This window comes from Xiphias gladius, chromosome 9 (genome assembly GCF_016859285.1).
Source record: "Xiphias gladius isolate SHS-SW01 ecotype Sanya breed wild chromosome 9, ASM1685928v1, whole genome shotgun sequence".
Taxonomy (NCBI): Eukaryota; Metazoa; Chordata; class Actinopteri; order Istiophoriformes; family Xiphiidae; genus Xiphias; species Xiphias gladius.
Window position 1 is genome coordinate 12,391,855 of NC_053408.1, and position 27,966 is coordinate 12,419,820.

The window sequence follows — 27,966 nt, forward strand, 5'->3', positions numbered from 1 at the left end:
TTCTCAATCTTAATTAAGCACGTTAGCATGCTAGCCGTACAGCTGAGGCTGATAAAATAATAATAATAATAAATGCAAGTAGTTTTTTCAGATTGGAAAAAAAGTATAGGACAATGTTAATTTTAACCTGATGATGAAACGGGACAGCTAAGGAGAAGATGATTGCCATTACCAAACTTAGTGGCCGGCCAACCAACAGTTGGGGAGAAAACCACAAATGTCAGCCTTATGGTGGCTTTATAGGAAAAGTCAGGGATTGCAAAAGTCATTATGAGTCATCCTCTGGGGACCATGAACGTTTGTATAACCTTTTGTCGCAATCTGTCCAATGTTAGTACAGTGTTAGTATCACCACCAAAGAGTACTCCATCGATTTAGCATTGCACTCCTATTACATTATGCATACCAGCATTTAATGTTTCAAAAAAAGGCAGTTTTATTGCAGTTTAAATAACACAACATATCCCAACTCTCAACAACACTGCATGAGATTGCAGTTTACGGGATGGTAAATGATACAAGTAAGTGTATGTCATGAAATGAATTATAATATAAAAAGAAAAGGCGGGAAAAAATTGAAGACCAAAAAAACGAATGACACACATACGCACGTTGCACATTCACTATTTTTCTGCTGCTCAAACTACTCTATCAAGCCAGGTTTGTAGAAAAAGACAATGAAAACATTCATTCTGCATAGTCACAATGCACTTTGCATTTGTATGCAATAGATATTATGTCTGTTTGATTTTTGATGTTCACATTGTAGTGCCTCTGCAAACCTTGGTAGCCTGACAGGTCGTGCTTGTCACATCCTAAAATCTTTATCTACCCTACCGCATGATCGAATAAGGCCTAAAATGCCATTCATACTAATATCATAAAGCTTTGTCCGTTAATAACCCTCTGGCCACATTTTTGACTCAGCACATTAAAAGCCTGTCTTTTTTTTTATCTCTTCCTCTTATAATAGTGTAATATAATATGGCAAAACTTTCTTTCTGTTTATAACAGGTTATAACAGCTCACCCATCCTGCCAGTATAATACAAAAGGCAACATGAGATACACTCACAGACTGATAAGACACAGACAAATGGCAGGTTCATACAGAAAAACCCTACAGTGAGTTTTGATGAAAGTGACCAGTACAGATACATCACTGTAATTGCACAAAATCAAGCGTCATGATGTAAGAGAGGTCAAACTTGAACCAGTTGTTTGCATTCCAGGAGGCTTAATCATGTCAAGACAATGAAAGACAGTGAAACTGAAGGAGGCCGTCAGGCAGTACAGCAGCTATTCCTGCGTCTTTGTCGGACAGTCCCAGACAGGGAGGCTACTCTTTCACAAACACTTAAAAGGTGTAAGTTGAGAGAGTGCTGGGCAACGTAAAGGGACTCACATAAGGGCCGTGAAAGAGAGTGCATTTGTCCGCCTACCAAAAGTTGTCTTTATTTTTTCAGGTTGAATTGTCTCAGTCTGTTAATTGGTTGGCAGTGTTTCTTTGGCGCCCCCTAGCTGGGAGAGAGAGCAGGACTGTTCTCTGTGCTGATGTTTACCAGGCACTCGCTGGACTTGAGGCTAGTCAGGGACTTGCAGCTTGGGAGGGAGGCCAAGGACCCACACAGGCCCATCATGGAGGGGGTGTAGTCCTTTTCTGCAGGAGTGGGAAAGACATACAAAGGAAGAGTCAATTAAAGTGTGTATGTGTGTCTACTCACTTATCAACTCACAAAAACACAGTGTGGCACAGTCACTATGTGACTGTTTTAAAATGGCACCGGTGCACCAGGCTCCTCCGTTCCGTTTCCCCTCAACCCTCTGGGAGTCTGAATCGAGGCTGACCTCCACTGACAGCAGTTCTGTGCTGGGGAAACTCCTCCTACAGGTCAACAGAGGGACAAGTAAATAAATAACGTAGAGCGCTTCCTGGCAGACCTGAAAAATGTGTTTTTAGTGGTTGTAAATGAAAAAAAAAAAGAATAGAAATTGACATGTTGGCCTGGGTTGTTAAATTAAACATAAGCAAATATGTATTCCTTTTGTTTTGGTGTGTCTTGTCTGGTATGCTGGAGTGTGCCACTTGAATAATTACGGATGTACATGTAAGGTGACACTGATTTAAATTGAAATAGAAATTGAAATGATGGATTACAAAACTACGAGAGTACAAAAAAATTAAAAGATCAGATAGTTGTCCGCTCTAGTATTTAATAATAGTTCTATTTACTTATTATGTCTTTAACTATAAATTAGCATTTGAAATTTGAAATGGAATCACCAAATTAATTTGAAAGACTTTTGAATTTAAATTTTTGGTATTAAAATTACTAATGTGCCTTTTTAGCATAATAATAATAATAATATAATATGTATAGTTTCCCTGCTACTTGAAAATTAAATTAAATCCAACTCACAGAGCAGTAGTAGCTGCTCTGATTGGCCAGACTCCTGCCAACACACAACAGCAAAACAGCTTTTATAAGTATATCATTTTATCTATTGATTATGATTATACATGGTAGAAATCTATAATTATTACAGTGGCACACTCCTGGCTACTAGCTTTTTGTCTATGTAAATGCAATAAAGCAAGTATTATAAATATGCAAAATATGCAAATGTATTGTGTATAGGCATTGTATATAAATTATGTTTGTGATATGTGCACTGTAATATACAGTATGTATGAATAAGAATAGCCCATGTAGAGAATTTGATGTATTATACATGTATATATAAATTATATACATGTGCTTACATATATAAAATTAAAATAACATCCAAGAGAAGCAGAAATGAACAGAACTTGACGCCAAATCCCTGTCAAATTAAAAAATTATATTCTAGTATTGTGGACAATACAGTGTATGTATTTTGTATGTCTGTTTCGTTTTTCAATTATTGCCATGAAGAGACAAAAATCATCACTAACAGGAAAGTAAATTATCACTAACAGGAAAGTTTATCTACTCGTGTTGCATGTAAGTTTAGTTATACCAGGAGACAGACACTCAGTCAGACCTGCGGAACAACTTCACGTCATCTTGGCTGCTGTATGGCTGGAGCATCGGCCACTGGTTGACCAGGGGGATTGAAAGGTTTTTGGCCAAGTGATTGGAGTCGCATGGAATCAAGCTTGCCCTGACAAACATGAGGGTACAATATGAGACAAGAGTTCAGCCTTGCTGATGACATTACTAAGAAGTAAGAAAATCCACACTTGTGGCACAGCTATGCCTCAAAAGTTCCCCAACGTCTCATTGTGAGATTTAGCATCAAGCCCCAGAAAAAGCATGTACTTTTCATCGAGTCCGTTTTTTTACTATTTTGAATAATGCTTTGAATAATGATTCTTCGCAAACACTTGTGTCTTTGTGTGGCATCACTAACGCACCGAGGAATAAGGAGGTGAAACGCGGATACAACCCTCTGTCTACTGCACTCACAGTTGCTCCTGAAGCTCCAGGACAATGGCCTCCAGTTCCTTCTTTTCCTGTTGGCTCTGGCTCTGTAGCTCCTCCAGCCGGGCCTTTAGCCTCTTGTTCTCGGTCTCTGTGTTCTTCAGCTGGGACTCACGCAGGCGCACAAGCTCCTCCAGGTAACCCTGACAACACACATCCACACTGAGTGAAAAGAAACATCCGCCCTCAGCTGACTCATTTACACTCAATTTTGTTTTACAGATGAAACAAACAAGGTATATAAGTTGCTAATTAGCTGAAAAATCCTGAACTGTTCCTTTAAGTAATTTTTTCCTGAGTATGTTCAGACGCAAAAAGGTGTCTGCCCACCTTCTGAGCATTGACAATCTTGAACCTCTGCTCCATCTTGCGACACTTTGTGCTCCAGCTCTCCTCATCGGTGACCAGGGGGATATAGGGGTGTTCGGGGACACTGTCATCACTTGTGCTGCTGTCAACACTCCGTTGATCGTCATCGTCACTCAGGTAATCATAGCTACAACAGAAGCAGTCAGTCTGATTGTTTTCAAGCATCCAGTATCCAACTGACTTTGAATGTAAAGTATGCCTGAAATAGTGCAGGAAGTATTTTTCGGTAGTGCGCATGTGACCATTCAAACTATCTACAGAACTGGAAGATTATATTGGTCGTGACAGAGCTGTTCTCTACAGTGTCAATGAATATACCTTTGTGTGAATTTCAAGTACGGTGTGTAATCAATCACTGCTGAGGATTTCCCATCCAAGGCTTCCCCTTTCAGACAGAAACTGTGGAAGATGAACCACACAGAAATTAGACCAAAAAAAAAAACGTATACATACACAAATGTAGCTGTATAAAGGTGAAGTTAAAAGTCAAAGGTCACCTAAAGTCTATGGCTCCAAGACCTATGAGCATCCCTGTAAGGACCGTGGCTTCTTCTCTTAACATGATGGCTCCTTCTGCATAGAACCTCCTAAAGCACACAGGCAGGTGCGAGCAGGTGGGAACATGGTTCTAAAAGGGATGGGGTGATACAGCTGTATCGTTAGGTGTCGCTTACCTGGTTGTTCTGCTGTCCCTCAGAGCAGTAGCGATGTACTCAGACAGCTTCTTCTCCATCAGGGCTACTCTCATCCAGGCTCGGCCCTGTAGAGGTCAGCAAAGTGTAACACATTTTAGGAAAAGAAAAACATCTTCACACTCACATACTCCGTCCTGAGATGAATCTAAAGGGTTGCAAGATGACATTGATGGAATAGGTAATAATAGTTGTCTGGTGACACTTTAAAGAGCTTTGAGCATCAAGGGTGTTTGCATTGGAACTCCTCCTTTAATTAATGTTTTTTTGCCTTTATTTAGTTGATGTGTTTCTCTCTCTGTCTCTTTGCTTTGCTTTATTAATGTCATCAATTAAAATATTATCACCATTACCATAGTTACGTAGGACTTGCCTTGGCTCGTGAGGTGCTGATGTTTTCCATGCTCTCAATGCTGCTGATGCAGCTGTTGGGGACTTTAGCACAGGCCAGGCGGACGTAGTCCCAGTAACTCCTCTGACCATCGAACCAGCTGCCAGAGCCTAAAAAGGGAATGTAACATGAATATTATATATTATGTATAAAGCATCTTACTTTCAGCGAACAAGGGAGTCCTGGGCCAACTGGTGCAGCTACACTGTGGGTTATTTTACAGAAACGAAACCAGAATGGCAGCTGCTGATGGAGGAAGTCCACAGTTTTTGCCCACTCTTTTTGTTTAAAAATTCAAAGCAAATATTAAGGCAGAGACATTACAACAATTCTTGTACTTTTCTCTATGTATATATTTTAGTATAGACATTTGAATTATATTGATTCCACTTAATGTTTATGTGTATCAGCAACGAATGAACAGTCATCTCATGTTTTCACAGTTTTAATAGTGACAAAAGTTGTGTGTTGTTTCCTAAATGTCCATTTTCAATGACAGCATTTGAAACTGTACCATATAATTTCTTCTTCGATGTAAGCTGCCAGTAAATAACATGTACATTTAGCTTTTAGGATTTTTTTTTTGTATTTCAGATCTTTGAGAATGATCTTGCTATTGAATTTCTTTTACATTCAGTAAATCCCTATACATTTTCTCATAGTTATATTACCTTTGAAACGGTGGCTGAGGATGTGTTCAAGGATGGCTGCGAAATTGATGAACTCCTCAGATGAATCATCAATGGGCTCGGCTGTGTATTTCTCCAACAGTGTCTTTACTGAAAACCTGTGTGTTGTAGAGAGGGAGGAAAGAGAAGTTTAAAAAAAAAGAAAAGAGTTTGGTTGCCAGCAATAAAGTCAACATGGGAATAGTTTAGTCAGGGAACAGTTTAATGGGTTATTGCTTTCTTTGATCCAGTTTACTGCAGGAGGAACATGCCATAGATCAAACTATCATTTCACTTTTTGGAATCTGTACTCAATAAAAACAATTCACATAAGTTAATGTAAGGATCTAATCATGAAAGACCACGGTGTTCTGCCAACATAACGGATTTTACAAAACACAGTCAGTGATAATAGAACCTGTAAAATGGATAAAATCAAGAGCAAGTGAATCAGAAGCCCAACTGTATATGTCAATCTCCATCCTTTGTGATTGTTTGTGTGTGTTACTCTGTTCACAGTCACACTGTGCTATCCATTTCCCGCTGACTCTCATTTCTCCAGTCACGCCAGATGGCACCCATTTACTGTGGGGAAGATGTTCGGGGAGAGCTTTCTGGAAACTCCAACAACTCAATTTACTTTTTACTGAACAGCTTCAATTTAATACTCTAGTCTGATGTAATATATTCACGATTGTAAGGATACTGTCCTGTGATGCACTTCCCTGTAGCCTACCAAGTACATTTTGATGTACAGAAATATATTTAGCAAACAATGTCAGCCAAATGCCCAGCATGAACTGTTTAAGACAAACAGTAGCTACAGTGAGGAGAAACGTATTTGGGATAGTTCTTAAATTAATGTAATGCATACAGTGATTAGCAGTACCTGATACAAACTGCTGTGGCCCCAATCTTATATGTTCATAACTTTACCATCTTATTCTTTTTCCACACATGTTCCCATGGACTTCCATGTGAATGGCAGTTTAAGTCAAACTTGGTAATTGTGGTTGAGGGTAAGTGACTTTTGGCCAATAGACCAGATTCTGGTCACTAATCTTCGTCATCTCATCTTGATATCCATGCTAACACAAAGTGTGTAAAGTACGGCTGAGGCAGATGGGAAGGTCATTAGTTCTGCAGGCATTTGATCGTAAACCAAAGGCAGGGGATGAACAACAATGTTAGGATTCATCCTCTGGCCACCATGAATGTCTGTTCCAAATTTGAAGGCAATCCATTAGTTCTTGAGGTATTTCAGTCTGGACCCAAGTGATGGACTGACTGACCGACACAGTCATCCCTAGAAAGCTAGCATGGCAAAATATTTAACAAAAACTAATGGATGCTGTGGTGTAATAATGTAACTGCATAATTAAGGGTATAATGTCAACTGGGCAGACCTCCTATCGTAATATATACAAAACTAAAAAGTGGTGAAAACAAAATTCTAAGTTTATTTCAGGCAACCTTATCCTTCTCCTGGAGTGACCAATTCTAAATATTTTCCCAGAGAATAAATAATTCAGCAGGTCTATTTGGTGCAAGAACACCTGATAAGTGCTATTTGTCCAGTGACAAAGACACATGCTGAGTGGTGAAAGGGGCCAAATAACTCGTGGTAGACACGGCTCTGCGGCAAACCCCATGAAACAATCATGTGCAATGCCAGTTATGTAGACAATTTACACAGTATTAGACGGACCAAAAAAAACAATTTCAGGTAGATATTGGTCATGTTTTGCTGACTTTGGAATCACAGAGTTTTAAGATTTAGTTTTAGTGGCCAACAGTTTTCAGTAAAAGACATCTGAGCGCTTCACAGTACACACACAGTCAGATTTTGTGGTATGTGTGTGTCCATAAGACAATGCTTATCTTAACACGAGCCATTGAGGCAAGTGATTTCACTCCCCATTGTTCCAAAGGCAACAATGTCTCATTCAGCTGCTCTGACTGTGGCCAGATACTGGACAATAATTGGCTGACTATCCTCTAAACGAGCACAATCCCCTGTGTATTCACTATATTACAGACGGCAGGGCCGTGACATGACCCAGATATACCTGACAGCGGCTCAGCAGAGGTGCAAGGATAGACTGTATGACTCAACAAGTGAATGGAGTCCACATTTCCAGTCTGTGGACTCCAGTCACATGATTTGGGCTTAAAACAGACCCATGAAACAGACTCGAGTTAGTTGATGGCTTTAGACTTGACTTGTAACTAGATTTTAACAACAATTAATTGAATCATGGCAGAACAAGCAGCATATTCAGAGACCGAGCAGACATACAGCCTGGGTTCAAATTTTTGAAATTTTTTTAAGGTGTCTTGATGTCTGCGTCTATCTGTACGAAGAAAGGGGCACGACGTTGATGGCTTAAATCAACGTCGTTGATGGTTTAAATCTTTATAAGAAGAGATGTTATTCAATCTGACACAAATAACTTCCAGTTGATATTTTCTGTATTTTTTTATTGTCAAGTTCAGTGGCACTTGTTTTGTTTTTTAAAAAGCCAAAATTTAAGTCATCACTACAGTGCAGTTTTTGTTGTATACCCACAACTCTTAAAAAAACAAGCCATGTACTATTGAATTTAAAATGTCAAAAAAAAGGCATTGACAATTTGTTTTCATTTAAAGCTACAAGAACACATTTTTTTGGCCACTTGGGGGCAGCGGAAACCAGCAGTAAGAACAACATTGACATTTGTAACCTTTTAAGATGACATGGTGAACTTGTTATCCAGCAAACAGCTGCCTATTTATACATCCAGCAGACAAGAAATGTTAACATTCATTTGGAGTCGAGTTTCTGGTCACCTAGCGAATGTAAGTCCAACATTCACGCTCCTTTTAGCTCTGTTTTTGGTCGTCACTAACTCTTAAGGGAAATTTTTTCACTGCTGATTGCTCCCTTATGAATGTTATGTGGCTAACTGTCTGTCTGTCATGCTGCTGGACAGATAGTGTACAGCTGATTTATTAGCGCTTTTTTTTTTTTTTCAGTTGAAAAAAGCTGCCTGCTGCAATGGAAAACAACGCTATGAGAGCAGTGAGAGTGAATCAAATTATTAAAGTTGTGGACAAAAAAACAAAACAATGAGCTAAAAGACGATAAATCGCTCAGTAATGCCGGATGGAACTGCAGAGTGGGGTGATAATTCTCTTTGGGATCGTCGCCACAAGCAACCCCTTTCAAATAGCACATAGTCATTTGATCCATTGTTATTATAAAAATATTGACTATAGCAGCTTTAAATTTGCTGTCACTAACTGCACCTGTGGGTGTTTACATTTTGAAACAGAGTTCGGACTGAGCCACAGAAACAGCATCTGTGGATCTCATAGAAGTTTGCTGTCTTTTCTCAAGGTCTCGTCCATAAGGCGTATACATGAGTCAATGCACGTCTGCTGAATCCCTTCGGAAACATACTCATTAGCGAACGGATATGTATGTGTTTGCATAGGTGCACACTGTGTGGCTCATAGCCATACATGTACAGCGTAGTTCTGTGTGTACGTGTTTAGGCTCTGCCAAGTCCAATCGGGGCCTGATGTGCAGTCCTTACACTGCCTCCCTGCCCTGAGTCCCGGGGGTGCCAGCTAGTCCTTGCCCCAGGAAGGTTGTAGTCATAGCAACCACGCCATCAGCGGATAGAAAATAAATTGCACTGACAAAGATGACAACGCTAAACTCACACAGAGAGCGGCCGGTCTGTCTCTGTGTGCCGTCGGATTTTACATAAAGAGAGTGCTTGTCATAAAAGGTCGTTAGTGCACATACTGGCTTCCTGTTGGCACAGGCCCACTGCCGGTACAGAGTTTATTAAATTGACTTATTATAAGGAGGATGTCAAATTTTTTTTTTTTTATTTTTTGCCTGTGGTGAGAATAAAAACACCAGGACCAGTGTGTTTTTATAAAACAGACAAAGATATCATCACATGACCACTTAAAATAAATGCAACATCAATAAAATCTCCACTCATATCAGAGCACATGCAGTAAAACAAACACACACACACACACACACACACACACACACACACACACACACACACACACACACACACACACACACACACACACAGTATCTCTTTGACAGTAAACTGACCTGCAGACGGTGATGAGGTTTTTTCTCTCCACCGCCACGTTCCTAGCCGACGCTTTTTTCGAGACATCTCCCATGGCCATCGCTGCCTGCACACAGCCGGGCTCCATCCAGGAGGAGGAGGAGGAGGAGGAGGAGGAGGCAGCCCTGGTATCAAAGGACCCCTCCCTGTCGGCCACCGGCTCTCCTCATTCACTTCTGGATGACAGAGAGGATGCTGCCCGCCCGCATCAGAGCCGCTGACGGACAGCGGCGGAGGACACAGCTGGATACATCAGATACGCCGGATCATGCAGTGTGTTGTTCTGTTTTGATTATTATTCTTATACACAGAGAGGACTCCGTTACATCTGTGCCCTCTCTCACTCTCTCGCTCTCTCTCTCCGCCTCTTTTTTGACCTCATCGTGACGTGACTGGATCATCTCCCATCATGCAGACTGAACATGATAAATCACCCCAGCAGCTTCAGTGACATGTAGTTTTACAGCTTTAAACATGGCTGTAATATGTCTCTGTTGTGCCTATAAGGACTTCAGTTATAATGCAAATAAGATGTTTTCCCCACATATAAATATCCAATATACTGACATACATTTAACCTAAAAAACTAGTGGTATTTATGTATCATTTATATGCATCGTGGAATGTATCAAATATTAAAGCCTCAAATATTAAAACCTCTGATGGGTCGGTAATGACATACTCATGCTGTGCAGCCAGATATTATTCAGATCCACACAGCTTTTATTGGAAGTCTTGTAAATGAAAAGTACAGTACAATAAGGGTGATATCATCAACGCCACCACTGCAGTCATCATGCTGGATCATTTCCTCCTGCTGTAATTTCTGACGGGCCTCCTCGTCACTCTCCTCCCTCTCTTCTTTTTCCTCCTCCCACTGCCAGCAGAGATTTTTGTTGTGTATCTGGAGCCTGAAACAAGTTGAGCTGAATCGAAAGTGTAATCAAAAAGCTCCTAGGGACACTTGGGTCCCAAATCTTTTCCTCCCAAACGAACTGACAGCTGGTTGCCACCATACATTGTTGGGTGGGGGTTGGGGGTTCAGGGGCTTTTTTTTTTTTGTCCTTTTGGAGGTTTAATCGCTCATGCATGCTGTGTTTGGTGCACCATATGTTTTGATGCTTCATATTCCTATTTTGACAAGATTAGAGCTGTGAAATGGTCACCAATAGTCTGTAACCTACAAATCTCCTTCAGTGTCACAGTAATGTGCTCTATGTATTTTAAATTCCCCTAAAAACAAACAGAAGAAAGTCAGACTATGCTCCAACATAACTGTGCATTGTTTTTATTTCTAACAGTAACCACATGTTTGTTAAGGGCCATAAAAATGACCCTGTGTTCTTTTCATGCTACCCACTTTCCCCTGTGTGTTTAGAGGGCCTTGATGGTCTAAAGCTCAAAAACAAATACACACACACACACACACTATTACTTGATAATTGGTTCCATTTCCGCAAAATCTAATTTGACTTTCCAGGTTGCAACAACCATTGAGGGCATTTTCACGTGCAGTGTTTTCAACATTGCAACAGGGGACAGACCTTTAGTATCTTCTGTAATCACCTAAAGAGACACAATAATTTAGTAACACACTTCCATAAAAATTAGGGACAACCAAGAGAAAGATTTTTTTAAGGAATGGATGAATTGAAGATACCCTTACTTTTAGTCATGAGATAAGCTCCAAAACAACAAAAACACCTCTATTTTGTAAGGCAGGTCTCAAGCCCAAACTGAGATAAGCCTTTTGGCTTTGTTTTATTCGACCTTTTGGAAGCTCCTCCAGAGCCAAAGAACACATCATACAGCTGCAGTGGTAGAAGTAAGCAAATAATTTCCATTCTGTTTAGTTCAGTTCAATTCACTTTATTTAAATTCTCAAGGCATACTCCCAAAACATTTATACATTTAAACATTTAAACTCTCATAAAAATGATCATATTTATCTTACACTGTACATACCATATAAACACAGAACAGTAATCTGGACACCAAACAGTCCCAAAATATTTACAGGCACAGTTTCCTCTCTGTTAAACTTGTGAATACTGGTGGCAGCTCAGGTGCCTCTTGCTCTGAGCCGACGCCCGAGGGGAGTGTGTGAAATTCTGGATGGTGTTGTGAAGGCATTCAGGGCAGAGGTTAGGTGTTGAGTCGGGGTCTGGCCTGTGAGGGGCAAAAGGTTTGTGTATCAGCCCTCAGGGTCCTGTCAGACTGATAAACGGGGCTGAGTAGACAACAGAGGACAACAACAAAGGTGCAGACAGGGTCCCTACCTGTCTTGACACGACGAAATGTCAAAAATAATCAAATTACGACAGTTGGCTTGTTAGGGTAACTATTTATAGGTTTATATTTATGGTGTTTCCTCCGTCGTAATTGTGTCACTGGTACCTGGAGGTCAATATTTGGAAAAAGGGAGGATCACTACAGCAGATTCAGAGACAGTGGCTGCTCACACACACACACACACACACACACACACACACACACACACACACACACACACACACACACACACACACACACACACACACACACACACACACACACACACACACACAAACACAGACACACACGTAAGTGCAGTTTGAACTGGGGTCAGCCAGTCTTGCTTGGAAAATCCAACACAGCAACGAAGTGAGGAGGGAGAAAAAATCACAAAAAAATCTCACCGTCTCAACATCCAGGTCTGTCCTTTGACTTTTCTGAATTCTCTACAGCATCACATCCTGACAGATAACTTAGCTTCATTTATATTTTTTTTCACATTTCTTTTACATCAATTGAAAGCACTTTAAGGACTTCTCATTGAAGCTGGCTCACAAGTTGAGACTGAAAGCTCATTCTTGACCTCAACAAAACAATCTCAATGCAAGTAAATCCTTAAGATGTCTGCTTTGGTGGGTCATCAGTTCTGTGCCTCAACATAGAGGATTTTGTACAGATGACCGCTCTAATCAGATGAAGCCAGAAAAATCCACTACTGCGAATGAGTCCAACATTTCTTTTCTGCTCATCTGACCCACAGACAGTATCAAGACAATCACAAGATGGTCTCCAGCTCTTTCAGAGATAAGGAGCTGTCTGGATCTTCTGCTCCAGGGGTTTGGGTTGAAGGTACTCCATGACTTTTGGAGTCATTATTTCCCTTGCTGGTTCTGACATGCCTAGCAAAAACTCCTGAGGTCTCAGTATCACCAGGCACGTATCCAGGCAGGCTGGTTTGGGGGTGGAGCGAGGTGTGGCGTGGCGGCCTGGCCCCTGACCCGCCACCCGCAGCTCCCCCTGATCCCACCACACCTCCGGTGAAGGAAAGCGCTCTGGGATTGGCGGCAGACAAGCTGACGCTGTGTGTGGTGGTGTGTGACATCATGCCGCCGTAGTAACAGCTGCCTCCACCGCCGCTGCTGGTCATCCTGGCTTTCTGTTTGAGGTCCAGAGCGAGGCTGCGTCTCAACCACGCCTTCTTTACCTCTGCCTGCACCTAAGAACAGGGGGAAGGAGACAAGCAGAAAGTTAGTTTTTACCTGAGTAAATCTGAGTTTATTGTTCAAAACAAAATTATGGATTTATTACCTCCCCATTGCAGAAACAGTAGATAAAAGCCACAAAAAAGCCCTGGAAAGAGCAAATTGAGATCTTGTTAAAAAAGAAGTACACCGTCATCACTGTTTATCATCGATGTAGAGGAGGATAGTAATGGAATATTTGTCAATGTATTTGAATACTGAAAAAGTAATTGTATTCCTACCTAAAAGAACGATTAAAGCAATAACTGCTTGTAGAGTGTGAATGCTTGTAAATGTGTATTCTGACCTGGGAAGAGTTGAAGAACATCTCGTAATGCATCTGCACCTGCCACAGCAGCCCGGTGACCTCAGTGTAGGGAAGAGCCATGAACACCATGTAGTGAACTCCAAACAAGGGCATGAGGACTAATGTGGACTTGAGCAGCTTCCTGCCGATAAAGAGACAAACATTCATGCAGTGATTTCGTGTTTGTAAAGACCCTCCCTTGTCAGTAGATGGTGGCCTAGTAGTCGGTCGAAAGATTTTGTGGGGAATTTTAAACTAAGAGGGAAAAAATTTAATTAGCGTAACCATGAGTCTGTTCAGCTTATCGTTCTTGGAGGGATAAGTGAACACTTGCCGGTACTGCTGTCGAGGATCCAGTTTACCAGTGTTGGTCTCCCACAGTTTAGAGGCCAACACTCGGATTATGTTGACGAAGAGGAGGAAATTCACCTGCAGGGGCAGATATGAAGACATACAGTAAGTGTCAGAAACCCTTTAAGAGCAATTAAATGTAAATTCCTTTCCCTTACAACAATGGCTGCCAGAATGGGAACTTGATAGATCCACTTCAGGTTTCCGGCACTGATGTCCCAACATCTGAAAGCAGAGATATTAGAGTTCAAGAAAGCATTTGTGATACAGGTGTCCTGTTAAATCTAGACACAAAAATGCATGACATGACTCACTGCGTGTCTGCCAGTGATGCTCGTGCACTGACCCAAATGGACACAAACACAGCTGGAACACCTAAAATGAGCGGAGAGAAAAAAAAAAACAGAGAAATTATTATCGTGATAATTCGCCGTTAGCTCTGCACTTGACAACAGGGTATGCTGCTTACCCCAACCGATGATGGTGAGGGCCCACAGGTAGTTCTTGTCGGAGAGGAAGGCCATGAAGATTAGGCTATGTAGGTACAACCCCTCCACCAGGATCCAGTAGTGATTGGTCGCCAGGAAGTACAGGAAGAGAGTAACAGCAACTTTACAACCGGCCTGAGGACACAGAACAGCAGGTCACAAAGTGCTGGAAAGTGGATACAATAATATAGTCAGCAAAGCTATGGATAACTGGTGGTGAATATAAAAAATTATATGGTTTACCATATGGGGCTTCTGTGCAGTGAACACAGGCTCAGCCTTAATGTCATCAGATATGGAGTAGAGCACAGCGTCCTTCACAAAAATGCTGACTGCTCGACATATGAAGGAGGTGAAAAGGTGAATGTGGATGTAATTGCGTGTGCAGTGGAGACGCCTGGAAATATTTGAGAGTGCATATGTTTGTGTGTGTGTGTGTGTGTGTGTGTGTGACAGAGAGAGAGAGAGAGAGAGATAGAGAAATTAGACTGAAAATTGATGAATGTCTTATAGTGATCTTAAAAAAATTATTGCGTGATTTTTTTATGCCTCTTTCAGGGGCTTATGAAAGCAATATTAATAATCTCTTCTCAGTTTTATGGACAAATACTTTCAGGTGTATATTGTTGAAGATGGAGGCAATGGACTACAGGTGCTAATTATTTTAAGGCAGAGTTGTGGATCACTTTTTCTGGTTTTCTGTTTCTTACTTGAAATAGCAGAGGATGGAGACTGCTACCAACAGCGATGCTAGAGAAATGGAGTAGCCAACAGTGTACATGAGATGGAGTCTCTCAAACACCTTCTGAAACAAAACAAAAACATACTTAGGGTGTGCATGTGTGCAGATCCTTAAAGATGCAACAGACCAGAAAAACACAAGGTCAGCATGCTGAAGCTAAACAGCAGTGCATAATTTTTCTGCAAACATTAGTAAATTGAACATATTTCAGGATGAAATCAAAATGATGTAACACATTTGCTGGATTCAGACTAACGCTCCATAATACTGTCAGTACAACAATCTATGGGCGGAAGCTGTTAGGTGGCAGAATATTTTCACTATTGTATGAAGAAGTACAGTCTGTCCACCTTAACCAGCCGCTGAGAAAACGCTGGCGTTGAAAAGGCATCTACAAACTGCAGCTTGAGATGTCTTTTTTGACCAGATTAGTGTTTACAAATGTGCAAACATGCACATTCAGCCAGATCACACACAGTCTACATAAACAGTTAGACAAATGCACATGTACACACCTCCTCTTGGCTCCTGTGGTTGGAGGTCAAGTATGCGGTGCACTCTGTGTAGTTAGCCCAAGTGCGGTTGATACTGAACACCTGCTCCCAGTTTCCCGATGCATCACACTGGCGGTAGGCTCGCCCTGGGCCACAGGGGTGCAGGACATAGTCAGGGACAGTAGAACATTAAAACAACAGTCTGTGATACAAAAGACATGTCTGAACTTTCACGAACGCAGGTAGATCCTTATAGCTTCCATAGGCTGCAAGGGAAAGGCTTACATGCTAGTGCTTCATGTTAGTGTCTCATCAGGACTGTGTGTCATCTGACACACTTGACTGTTGAGCTCTCCTACCTCTGTGGTTGAAGTCGTAGATGTATTCCGGACACAGCACTGAGACCAGCTGACCCGCTCCGCTCCGTGGCCAGCAGATGATCCCATCCCACTCTGGGACGCAGTCACCCTCTTCACAAATAAAGGGAAACAGATGTTAGCCATTTTATATCAAGTGGAGGAACATCCATACAGTTTACATCAATGTGGGACAGGCCTACTGCAAACAGGCCCAGAGGCCAAGGCATGGCTCATGCAAAAGTAGTAATCTTGATCCTTTGATAGTGAGGATCTGCTGATACCAAATACAATCTGATATATATATTTAGCTCAGCTTAGCATAAAGACTTGGAAACAGGGGGAAACAGCCAGCCTGGCTCTGTTCAAAATTTACAAAATCTGCCCACCAGTACCTCTAAAGCTCACTCATTAATCCTCTCAGCTAATTTTCGGCAAAAAGGCGAATAAGCGTATTTCCCAAAGTATTGCACTATTCCTTCAAGAAAATAGAACCTGCTTCACCACTTTCTATGGATGGTTTCCCATTCCATATTATTTTACGACATAGAGTGGACTGTCAGTGTGGACCTGCTGTGGCAGGAAGCTTTGGAGACAATTTAGACGGCCTCTCCTCAACTCCAGCAGAGTAACAACTAACAACAGAGGTTTAGAGTGACAACTAACCTGCAAAATACCACAGAAAAAGATGCAAAATAACCACAAACAATGTGGGGTGGGTAGTGGTGGTGGTGGCACTTTATGTGTACGTGTGTGGGGGCCAATGAAATAATCTGTCATAATCTGTCCATGTAGGTGGGATGCAGGATTGTGACATTGGGTTACTGTAGTTCATGTCAGAAAATAAGACGTTGTCTCACTCGACCATGACTGCTCACTGTGCCTTTCTTCTGCCTACCTAGTGTTCTCACCGAGGCTCCATCTTATAAAATTTATTTTCATATGCACCATTGAATCATCAGATCTGGAAACACGTTCATCAGCCTCTACGTCATAGTCTCAGTTAAAAATGTCCCGCTATTGTCTGCACCTACATTCAACTCTGTAATCACAGCGGTACCAGTCAGCAGGATATTGGATGGGTGTTGTATCTGATCTTAAATAAATCATCAGTTTCTGATTATATATTTGGACGTGCACTCGCTGACCTATCTGGGGGCACTTAGTAAAGATCCTTACTTCCCTAATAGGGAGAGCTTTTGAGTAAAGATCCTTACTTCCCTAAAAGGGAGAGCTTTTGAATATTATAAAAGGAGGAAAAAACCTTTCAACTCAGTCATCATAATCAACATATTCCCAGAGTTGAGTTTTTACCAGGAGTTAAGGTTTGAATTAGATGTTAACAGATTGGTAATGTGTCACAACTAAAAACCCACTGAACTCATAGAACCAGTTCACAACCACTGATAAAAGTTTAGAATATACATATTTTTACAAACTTTTAGGGGTGGAGCCAACATTTCTCCTTGCAGAGAGCGATTTTAGGATGTTCAGTGTTTTGACACAACAAATAAGGAACAGAGCTGATGACTGACACATGCTGGGATCGAACTTGCCTCAAACCAAGCAAAACACTTTCCTGTCCTTATTTCCGATGAATAAAGTTATCAGTGGCAGCACACAAACCTTTAACCAGGGCCATTTGTGCCTGGATGTTCCTTTCACACCTGGCGTGAGCACCAATCAGAACGTAGATCTGCTCGTCTCGGGTGATGACATCATCAGAGTCTATCTGTAGGAGAGAGCGAGAGAGAGAGAGAGAGAGTCGTCAAATGGTTCAGACAAATATGCAAGATATGCCATATAGTGCTATATGTGGAATATAAGCAGGCAAGTTCATTTACTGTGCATGGCATGGAATAGAAATGTAGTTTCCCACTGCCTGCACCAGAGTGTATGTATGCACCAAACTCTGTATAATAACTTAGATGGTACACAACAGGTAAGTGACCTGATTTGTAGCAATGGAAGAACAATTAACATGATAAATCATATCATGTATCTGCTATGAACAGATTCTAACCACTTAGCAGTGCCTTAAAGGTCCAAATAAGTGTTTTCTTTAGTTTTAGTGCATTGTTCAACGCATGCTATGCAGTTTTAGATTTTGGATGTATTCCTTCCTTCCAGGCAGCCATTCCTTTACTTAAAAAAGATCTCATTTACTCAAGCACAAACTGGCTATAATGTATCTTCAGGTGCCTGACTGGGTTGTTATTTGTCAAAGCCTCAAGAGCAACTTCTGCTCATTGGAGCAGCTTTTGTCCTCACATTTATTCATCTGTTAAGGTTCCCACAGACATTAAAAGTTCTGGAATAAAAACTCTCTGAAGTCTCCTTCCAACCACAAACACTCCCAAGGATCCGATGTGCTGCCTCCAGGTGTTGTGAAATAGTTGTGTGAGGGTGCGGTATGTGATGATCCCCCGCCAACCCCTTTTTCTGCCTTTGGCCACATGGGGGCCTTGTCCTCAGGACCTCGGCCATGCTGGTGAGAGCTAGCCTACACAAGAAACTTTGTGTTCCTGGGTACATTTCACAACAGAGCAGCAAAACTAGCAGTGAGTCAACCAGAGAACTCACATGAGAACGCTTTGCCAGACAGAGCAGAGCAGTGAGAGAGTGATGATAAAACAGAAAAGTTACAAAGAAAGAAAAGGAACCAAAGCAAAAGTTGGGTCGAGGTGAGAAAAGAACATCCAGACTCATGAATTTGCTTCTGGGACTTTAGCTTTGTCCTTTCAGCAGTGCTTAAGTACGGTTTTGAGGTACTTGCACTTTACTTGTGTATATCCATTTTCTGCTACTTTATCCTTTTTAAATATTGTACATGTATTGTATTTATTTGACAGGCGCACTTACTACTTACTTTTCAGATAAGATTTTACATTAAAAAAAACAATTGCATTGTAAAGATTAAACCAGTGGCCTCCAAACTCTTTACAAAAATACCATGTCTACCTGTTGACGTGTTTCAAATGTCTGTAAGTTGTAAGCAATTTCACCGCTCTAAAGTTCTGCAATCGTTTCATTTAAATAACTGTTAGAGGTAAAATCATTCAATATTTCACAAATATTACAAAAGACTCGAATTATACATTTTCTTCTTTCCTACCTCATTAATCGTATCACAACCCCTCAGATTGATCTTGTGACCTTTTGGAGGGGGCCGACCCCTAGGCTAAGAACCAGTGGACTAATCTACTACACTGTATCTACAGTGACTGTATTAAGTTGCAGTAAACAAGAATAACTTACTTATTTGCAGCTAAATGTGAACATTGGCACGTTAACATGCTCACAGTGACAACTAACATGCTGTTGTTAAGCTGGTATGATATTTACGATGTTTACCATCTTAGTTTAGCGTGCCAGCATGCTAAAATTTGCTAGACGCAAAGTGCAACTGAGGCTGATGGGATTTAGTTTTTGGACTGTATTTGACAACTAGATCATATTTAGTCTATACCAACCTGGCGGACCAGCGACAGACTGAGATTGCCGTCCCTAAAGTCATGCTGTTGGTATGGCTAAAAAAAAAACCCAGCTGCATCAGTATTAAATATCTGATAACGTAATATCTGATAATATTCCAGTTACGGGGTCAAGTTTCCTGCAGACTTAGCACTTTTTACTTTTGATACTTTAAGTACATTTTTCCGATAATACTTAGGCATTTTTACTTAGGTACTAAATACGTTTTTTTTGTTGTGAATTTTGTATGGTATGGAAGTATTTTTAAACTGTGGAATTGTTATTTAAATAAAGGATCTGAGTTTGCTACTTCCACTGCTTCCTCTCACAGTCGTCTTTCTTGCAAGCTAAACAAAACTTCTCACTCTTGTTAAACAGACCGAAGCCCAAGTGGAACAATTTGTATTGATGAGTATGTGATAACTAATGTTCTTGGCACAGGCCATTAAAATAAACTGCCAATGGGTCTACAGTGTTTGGAGTATTGTTGCACTCAGAAAGCTGAACAGCTATCATTTCCTCCAGTGATTTGTTTTGGGAGGGGACTCCCAGCCAAAAGTCAATACAGACATGTAGAGCAGCTCAAACCACTTGTTGTTGTATAGTGGACTGTGGATACACCGTGGCTGTGATGAAAATGCTTATAGTGTGTGTGTGTGTGTGTATATATGTGTGTTTTTCTGGGTCCATAATCTCATTTCAACGCATGTCGATTATTGGCGGTATTCAAGTTCTACGTGAAACAAAGTCCTCCACCTGTGCCTCAACAAAACATCCTACAGTACATCGACAAGCAGCAAATTTCAATACATCTAGGTCAATTCAGACAAGTCATTCACTTTTCTCTGGACAGGAGTGTTTTCTGCTGACGGACAGGGAGTGTTTGCAAAACAATTAGTCTTAGACATCCCGTTGGCTTTGTGTCATAATTGAATTTGCTCTTTCAGGCCTCTGCTTCATGTAAAGTGATTTTCAGGCTGACTGAGCAGGAGGCTGTAAGTCTGCCTGACGTCGCTGCTCAGGATCGACCCGGGGAAGATGAAGAGAAGACGCTCAGACGCAACGGTGGTTAGAGTGAGCTGCAGGAGGGTCATGCCTCAGTGGGTGAAAGGTTAAAGGGATCGGAGCTGATGGAGGTTTGGAAGGAGATTGAGGGCAGATGTTTCGGTTTCACTACTGCTGTAGTGTTGGTGTGATGTGTTTTTGTCTCAGTCTGGGGGATGTCTGATGTATATTTTCTCCCAAAAACTCATGGGCCCTGAATAAAATAATAATTCTAATATTTTCAGAGATGGTTACTCATTGTTTGCATAAGTATGTGTGTGTTGCTTTTGTAATCCCCTACTTTTTTAAAGTAATATTCCTACTTTGACATAAGATTTTGCAGACAAAATTACAAACTGTCACATAAATCATTTGCTATTTTTGTTAAATATTGGGTTCTAGTTAGGTTTTTTTGTTGCTGTTCTTTTTAGCAAAAGTTTGTGCTGCAAAAAACTCACAACTCTAAAGACCTAATGATTTAATTGCCTTTCAATGGTAGGCAGTTACTATCAGACAGTTACTTAATTTTTTCTGATATGGCATTGACTGTCTGCATGATGTGGCTTCGTTGCTATGTGATTTGACTTTGTTTTATATTTGGAAATAAACTATATATATATATATATATGTATACACACACACACATACACACACACACACACACACACACACACATATATATATATATATATATATAAATATTCAAAAAATGTTACTTCACATCATCTCATTTGTAAAAAAAGTATAAAGCTACACCACTAGTCTATGGTCAGTCTTGCTGTCCAAAATCCAAAAGCTCAAAGAGAGTCACAGATACATGAAAGTTTCTATATTTGGCCCAAAGTGCAGCAGTATAGGGGTGTTATTTCTGACTCACTGTCATAATAAAGTGTAAGATATGATGCTACGGTGCGAAAAGTTTAAATTTAGAACTTAATAAACCATCCTTTGATAACACTGAGACTGAGAATTTACTTGCTGCTGTGCTCACCAACCTGTCAGTACAAATATAAGAATATTATTATTTCTGTCAATAAGCTCTGTTCTGAATAAATAGAATTTGTGTTTTCACAAATTATAAAACAAAACAAAAAACTGTTCAAGTATTGCTAATATTCACGCTTAAATTCTGTTTAGTGAGAGAGACTAAAAGTAAAAGAAGAAAAAAAAGAAACTGTTTTACCCTTAGTGTCTGGCAAAATTTAGTAGAAACAAAGAAAGAATTGATCAGTGTAGGAAAACTAATAGTTATTTAGCCCATTTAATCAATGAAGTAGTCAATAACTCAATCACCCAAATAATCAGGATAAGCAGAGTACACTTACCAGTGCAGTCACTGTTATTACACAGTAGAAAAGAGCCAAGGCACCAATTCCCTGAGCACACAACATAACGTCTTTTCTACTGTCGTCTTAAACAGAACGGAATACAACTTTCCACACACTCTCAGATCATTTTATCCTCCTCAGGTTGTGTTGAAGGAACTTGTATCCCACAGTTAAAGACCGTTCTTCTTCTCCGGTGCTTCATCAGTATTCCTTCTATGATTATTTTTCTATGATTTTTTTTCCCGTTTTATCAGTCAATAAGAACTGCCTTTTAGGGTCTTCTTGAGCTTTGGGGGGGGGGGGGGGGGGTCTCTTGACATCCAGGAAGGATGTTTCAGAAATGTCTCCTTTTTCCAGTTCTCTTCTTGAAGCTCAGTGGACATCACTAATCAGGTTTGAGGGGCCATGTTGCAGTCAGTGTGTGGTGTGAGAAGGTTTCTGTGAGGAAGAGAGAGATGAGCACTGTGGCAGAAACCTCCTCCTTTTGCAGTTCTTTGGACTGCTGTCTATTGGAGATGGGTTGGCCTTGATTGGCTGTGGCTTCCATCACATTTAACCCTTTGTGCACCTCTGGTGTGGTCATCTGTCATTATCTTGTCTCCTTTAACCCAGTTTTTTCCGGACAAAGTAGTCTTGGATAATTATTCATATAATGATCCCACATTCAGATACGTTATTCAGGAGTTCAGTATATGCAGCATGTTCCTGGTTATTGAATCAATGCGCCTTGACTAAAGACCGGGTCCTATTATTATACTCCATCATCATAAATAGAAGCAGTATCATTTAATAATCTTTGGTCCCGTGGGAATAGACCAACATATCTCCACCAGTTCCCACGATAGGACATTTCAGAGGACACTAATACAGACTAGACTTACACTAACTACCGTATGTATCGATTAGAGGAAACTATAATCTCTACAGTGAACCTCCATGACAGTAGCAGATATAACAAATACTCAAATGATATGGGAAAGCGGTACAATATTGGGGCTGGTGTTGCTGTTATTTTTGAGACCAGCTGTTAGACTTGTGTGCTGATATTCCACAGTGGCTCCAAATCTCAACCAGAAACACCCAGGGGTCCTCAAAGAAATTTAAAGTTCCCATGGTTCAGGATTTATTTAAGTTTCCACATTCAGTACAACTAACAATGAATGAGGAACCTTTGAAACTATAGGAAGAACTCGCATGAGAATAAATATATAAAAATGCCCAGACTATGAACCGAAAGCAAAACTCGCATGGGAGTAAAATATTAAAAAATATATATTTATTAGATGAGGAGCTTGCCCACAGCTTGTGAATATTTGACATGAAATAGCTGGAACTACAGTAGTGCCTGAAAAGATCTGTCACCCTAATGTTTTAAATGTTACAAGAGCTTGTTTTATTACATTACTGATATTTGCAAAATAATTAAACAATATTACATTTTTAAAGGTAATGTGTAATGCATTTATTTAGTTTCAGCACAGATTGGGAGACAAGACATACTCTATTACCATGCTGACTCGGGACGAGAAAAAAATATGACAATTTAAGACAAAAATAAAACAAAACAAGACATAATGCAAAAATGGTAATCGTGTAATTGTAAATGTAATAATTTTTGCCAAAGGGAAAAGAAAAACAGAAAGAAAGAAAGAAAAATTCTGGCTCAAGGTTCACTTACTGGATTTTCAGGAGGTGTTCAACACATCTCACAGTCTTCAGCAGCAGTAACTACTCCATTGCCTCTACTAATACTTCTACTACTGCTACTATTATTATTGTTGTTGTTGTTGTTGTTGTTGTTGTTGTTGTTGTAACATATTTGAAACATTCTTTCATTATCATGTCAAACCTCAAGTGTGAAGCCGGATTGAACTTTTATTTTGAAAAGGTCGGTTTCTGACGTCACAGCAACCCGGAACTGCCGGGTTCACAACAAGGACACCAGCAGCTGCGTGTTCCCCAGACGTGTCAGAACTGTAAGTTAGAGTAGTTTAGAGGGTTTCATCCATTTATCGAGATTAATATCAACGGTCTGTCAAATTAAGAGGCCTCGCCTGCTGGCGGAGACTGAGGCTCTTTAGTACTGTGTGGGTGCTTGTGAAGGGCATGACGGGGGCGGCGGTGCAGAGGGCTCTCCGGGCCCTGCTCCCCCGGAGACTGGCTGTGGCTTCAGGCAGGTGCCCGGCCCCGCTGGAGTCCGTCCTGCCGCCGGCTCCATGTGCGTTGGCCCCCCCGTGGACGGCCTCTTCTGTCAGGACGCTGCAGCTCTGCTCCGCCTTGTGCGCCGGACACAACAAGTGGTCAAAGGTGAAACACATTAAAGGACCCAAAGACGAGGCCAGGGGAAGGATGTTTATGAAGTTTGGCATGATGATAAAAATAGCTGTGAAAGGTGAGGCCGGAGTGTTTTCGTGTCATTTCTACAATTGGAGCATCGACTTGTGGACTGTACCTACTTTGAAATTTGGTTTCATCCGCAGATGGTGGATCGAACCCAGACCTGAATATAAACTTGGCACACATACTGGAGCAGTGCAGGAACAAAAATATGCCCAAAGCATCCATAGAGGCTGCAATCAAGAGTGTGGTAGGTTCACAACACTGCCACAGGAAAATACGTGAAAAATTAAAGAGAGAAAAAATAAAAACCAGAATAATATCAAGTGTTTTAGTAAGTTCTTGGGCCATCCAGGTATAGATGGCACAATTGGCATAGATACTACTAGTCTCTGGAAAGATGAACACCATTTTTCCCCAAAAAGTTAATAATATGCTGCACAAAACTAATTTGTCTTTTTCTTCTCTCCTGGCTCTATAGGAAAAGGCTAAACCAGTGTCCCAGCACACGTTTGAAGCTCGGGGACCCGGTGGATGTCTCCTGCTCATCGAGGTCCTCACTGACAACAACTCCCGCAGCAATCAGGAAATTAAACGCCTCCTTAACAAGAATGGGTCAGGACTGGCTGGCTTTTTTTTGTTTGTTTTTTTTTAAATAAATAATAGTAGTCTGCTGTGACTGTATAGCTGAAATACTCTACACTGATGGGTAATCCTTAGTGTTATTGTGATCTGCTTGACATTCAAGATCACCAGGCCATTTAGGACGGTGCCACGTACTGTGAGCTGACAGATGGATAAAAGTTACAAAGTTGTGTTCTTGCCTCTCACTCTCTGGTGGAGTATATTCCCCTCAGTGGCATCACAAACATCTGGCCCTCAACTGATGGTAAAATCCTACAGAAATGCTATTTGACTCATCTGAAGGGAATACTTGAGAATGTGCTTACACATTCACAATAATCAATAATGCAAACAAAACATGACTGAGGAAGAAAATCCTTAAATTTGCACTAATTGTCAGTGATATGATAAAACAAGATAGGAGTGGATCTGATTGTGGAATAGGCAGGTTTTAAGCAGTATTATCATACAACGGTCAGAAATACAGGAAGATTTAGATGAAGAATGCATTGATAATAATAATGTACAAAATGCATGGTATACATCATATGAACTGGTAATAGAAGATGTTACAGTGGGTGTTGTGCAAATGCCAGTAGCCACTAGATGTCCCTAAAGATAACTGTGGATAGCGCTGTGCACTCTATAGTCCCTGCAAGATCATTTGTATTGGACGACAAGCTGTTGGCACAGAAGCAAATGAATGACGATACAGCATTTAATAAAATCATGCATCACTGTCATGCAATAGATAATTGTTGGTGAGCACTATGTGTAACTTCTCGGCTAGTTGTTTGTGCGAGATCTTAACGGCTTAATCTGGTGATTTTTTTTTTTTTTTTTTTAAATCATTTTAGAGAAAGATTCATTACATTAGCTGTTACAGTTAAAGATACACGACCGTAGCTAAGTAAAATAACTCACAAACAGCTTATCTTGGAAGTACAAAACAAAAGGTACGGAATACAAATATACAAGGTTTATGCTTTTAAACAGAAATGATCTGTTCAAATAGGTTAATATGGGACTGTTTTGTGCCGACGTTGTAATTCTTTGCTCGTCCACAGAGGGACGCTGTCAGATGGCGTCCGCCACAACTTCACCAGGAAGGGGGTGGTGGCAACGGCAGCCAAGACCATCTCAACGGAGAGAGCTCTGGAGCTGGCCATTGAGGCGGGAGCCGAAGATGTCAAAGAGACTGAGGATGAGGAGGAGCAGCCCCTCCTGCAGGTCAGACGTGAAGAGGCATCTTCTCTTCTCTAAGGAGAGCACTAAAGACACATGAGAGGACATGTCGCTAGATGCAAATAGCAGCAGCTGTGATGGGGATGAGGCATGAGTGGCGCCATCTCCTTGGGCTCTGCAATTTAAATTTGAATACAAATATGTGAATGACCGTACTCAGACTCCCAGAGATGCATTATATAATCCTGAGGAGACACAAACAAACACCTGTTGAATCCTGTAGAGATGCATGATGCATGAGACGCATACAGTCTTGTTTAAATTTCCCATACTGCAGAAGTTTCTAAGAAAACTTTAGTGCGACCCGTCTGTCCATCTCTGCCTCCCCCCACTATCGCCACATAATTATCAGTAAATTTTTGCAACATATTTGGCATAATTTTGTTATTGGCCCTCGTACCAATAAGATTTTTGTAAGTCGTATTGTCCACCGCAGACTACTAAGAAGACCAGTATATAAACCCCTTCCTCGTAGAATTAAACATTGTAATTCAACCCTCTCACAGGTCAGCTTCGAAAGGCTTTGTCAGTAAATTGATTGGTCTGTCAATTAAGTCATCTGTCAAGTATAAATATCAAACATTACTTCTTCTCTCTGTTTTACATCGTTTTAAATTGCACATATCTATGTTGGGTTTTGGACTGCTGATAGGGCCAAGCAACCAAATCATAACCTTGGATTTTGGGCAACAATTATGGACATTTTTTAGTATTTTCTTACATTTTATAGACTGAATGTGCTTTGATGATGATAAAAAAGATAATAAGTTGCATCCTACCAGGGTTTAACTAATAGTTTAAACTGATCTCTCCTCAGTTTATTTGTGACATGGTGGACCTGAATAAGGTGCGGGCCTCATTGGAGAAGCAAGGAATGCAGATCATGTCTTCTGGGTTGGAGTTTGTTCCCAGCACCCTCTCGCCTCTGGACCAGGACCAGCTGCATGCTGCTTCAACACTAATAGAGGCTCTCAATGACTGTCCAGACGTAATTCGAGTGTGGGATAATATCCAGGCTGACAGCTGAGTACAATCTCTGGACACTTGGTGGACACTGAACAGCTTGCATGTGGAATATTTCATTTCCCAAAGAGAGGTCTTGAAAAACTTGTGCGTCAGTTGGTACTGATACTACTGCTTGTCATTTCATGTGAGGAGACGACATTACTAGTATGAAAATCTGAGTGTTGTGGCCATTTTGTTACCGTCTACAAACTTTGGAGGGAAATTAAACTGTGATCCTTGTTTGGATTTAAAGTGATGTTTTGCCTTAAATATTTTCTGTGGTCAGACTACACTTTTCTACAAATGTTCATTAGCAACTGGTCTTGAGCAGATAGAAGTCATCCCAGGGATAAACTATCACCACTTTCCTTCAGTATTTTTCCCAAAATGGTTCATTTCAACAGACACAATTTGTGAAATAGGTCTTTTAAAAGTAGGTCAAAATTGTTAACAGGAGCTTTTTTTATTGGACAATAATTCATGAGACATGGAAATGAAAATGTTTCATCGAAAGGAAATTTCACTTGTACTAGTTGAGGAAGGAAACAATGTACAACTATTAACAAGGATCAAATTAAAAAACTAGATTTAAAGACCCTCTCCAGAGATGTTTCACAAATAAAAGTTTTCTGTTTGGAATAATAATTTGTGTCTGGTATGGTTTTTCCACAAAAAAGTTTGATTATCTAGTTAAAAAGTATGAGGATTAGATGTACTCCTTATTGAAAAATCATGCAAAAATGTATACATTATATTATTTTATTTCTTTAAAAACAAAACAAAAAAGAATATAGATGGCCGAAGGTTACAGCTGAAGGACATTTTGGGCCAATGTCATCACAGGTCATTAACCCTTCATATTACTGTAGTGTCAACATGGCAGTCAATAAGAGCCCACATTAACAGTATGCATGCAACGTATTGAACG

General features: G+C 40.6%; 3 protein-coding genes across 4 annotated transcripts; 1 reads left to right on the top strand and 2 right to left on the bottom strand.

Annotated features, from left to right (window-relative positions):
- Positions 1-519: 519 nt before the first annotated feature.
- On the bottom strand, positions 520-9,816 carry rundc3ab (RUN domain containing 3Ab). Its single transcript, XM_040135550.1, has 10 exons — positions 9,710-9,816; positions 5,590-5,705; positions 4,901-5,028; positions 4,510-4,595; positions 4,333-4,422; positions 4,154-4,234; positions 3,797-3,962; positions 3,452-3,609; positions 1,760-1,884; positions 520-1,659 (listed from the first exon to the last, which is right to left on the bottom strand). Exons 1-10 carry the CDS (start codon positions 9,814-9,816, stop codon positions 1,517-1,519), a joined length of 1,200 nt encoding a protein of 399 aa, XP_039991484.1. The 3' UTR covers positions 520-1,516.
- A 2,459-nt stretch (positions 9,817-12,275) lies between these two features.
- On the bottom strand, positions 12,276-22,125 carry pth3r (parathyroid hormone 3 receptor). Of its 2 annotated transcripts, none has more exons than XM_040135754.1 (13): positions 21,825-22,125; positions 17,608-17,713; positions 15,985-16,095; positions 15,647-15,771; positions 15,100-15,194; positions 14,633-14,786; positions 14,371-14,524; positions 14,216-14,276; positions 14,060-14,126; positions 13,885-13,979; positions 13,551-13,692; positions 13,311-13,352; positions 12,276-13,218 (listed from the first exon to the last, which is right to left on the bottom strand). In XM_040135754.1, the coding sequence occupies exons 1-13, from the start codon at positions 21,888-21,890 to the stop codon at positions 12,778-12,780; spliced, it is 1,659 nt and encodes a 552-aa protein (XP_039991688.1). In that variant the 5' UTR covers positions 21,891-22,125; the 3' UTR covers positions 12,276-12,777. The 2 variants fall into 2 exon arrangements, with proteins under 2 accessions (XP_039991688.1, XP_039991689.1); XM_040135755.1 differs by having other exon boundaries at positions 12,778-13,218; positions 15,100-15,191.
- A 1,606-nt stretch (positions 22,126-23,731) lies between these two features.
- Positions 23,732-27,683, top strand: LOC120794574 (translational activator of cytochrome c oxidase 1). Its single transcript, XM_040135756.1, has 5 exons — positions 23,732-24,219; positions 24,308-24,414; positions 24,646-24,779; positions 25,856-26,018; positions 26,851-27,683. The coding sequence occupies exons 1-5, from the start codon at positions 23,934-23,936 to the stop codon at positions 27,058-27,060; spliced, it is 900 nt and encodes a 299-aa protein (XP_039991690.1). The 5' UTR covers positions 23,732-23,933; the 3' UTR covers positions 27,061-27,683.
- Positions 27,684-27,966: the final 283 nt, after the last annotated feature.

Coding starts and splice junctions, on each gene's coding strand:
- pth3r (XM_040135754.1), bottom strand. CDS start 21,890: ATGTTGTGTGCTCAGGGAATTGGTGCCTTGGCTCTTTTCTACTGTGTA. Junction 13,693..13,884: donor GATCCTCGACAGCAGTACCG/GCAAGTGTTCAC, acceptor CTTTATCGGCAG/GAAGCTGCTCAAGTCCACAT. Junction 13,353..13,550: donor TGTTCTTCAACTCTTCCCAG/GTCAGAATACAC, acceptor TGCTCTTTCCAG/GGCTTTTTTGTGGCTTTTAT.
- rundc3ab (XM_040135550.1), bottom strand. CDS start 9,816: ATGGAGCCCGGCTGTGTGCAGGCAGCGATGGCCATGGGAGATGTCTCG. Junction 4,596..4,900: donor TCAGCACCTCACGAGCCAAG/GCAAGTCCTACG, acceptor TGACCTCTACAG/GGCCGAGCCTGGATGAGAGT. Junction 3,610..3,796: donor AGATTGTCAATGCTCAGAAG/GTGGGCAGACAC, acceptor GTGTGTTGTCAG/GGTTACCTGGAGGAGCTTGT.
- LOC120794574 (XM_040135756.1), top strand. CDS start 23,934: ATGACGGGGGCGGCGGTGCAGAGGGCTCTCCGGGCCCTGCTCCCCCGG. Junction 24,220..24,307: donor GATAAAAATAGCTGTGAAAG/GTGAGGCCGGAG, acceptor TTTCATCCGCAG/ATGGTGGATCGAACCCAGAC. Junction 24,780..25,855: donor CGCCTCCTTAACAAGAATGG/GTCAGGACTGGC, acceptor GCTCGTCCACAG/AGGGACGCTGTCAGATGGCG.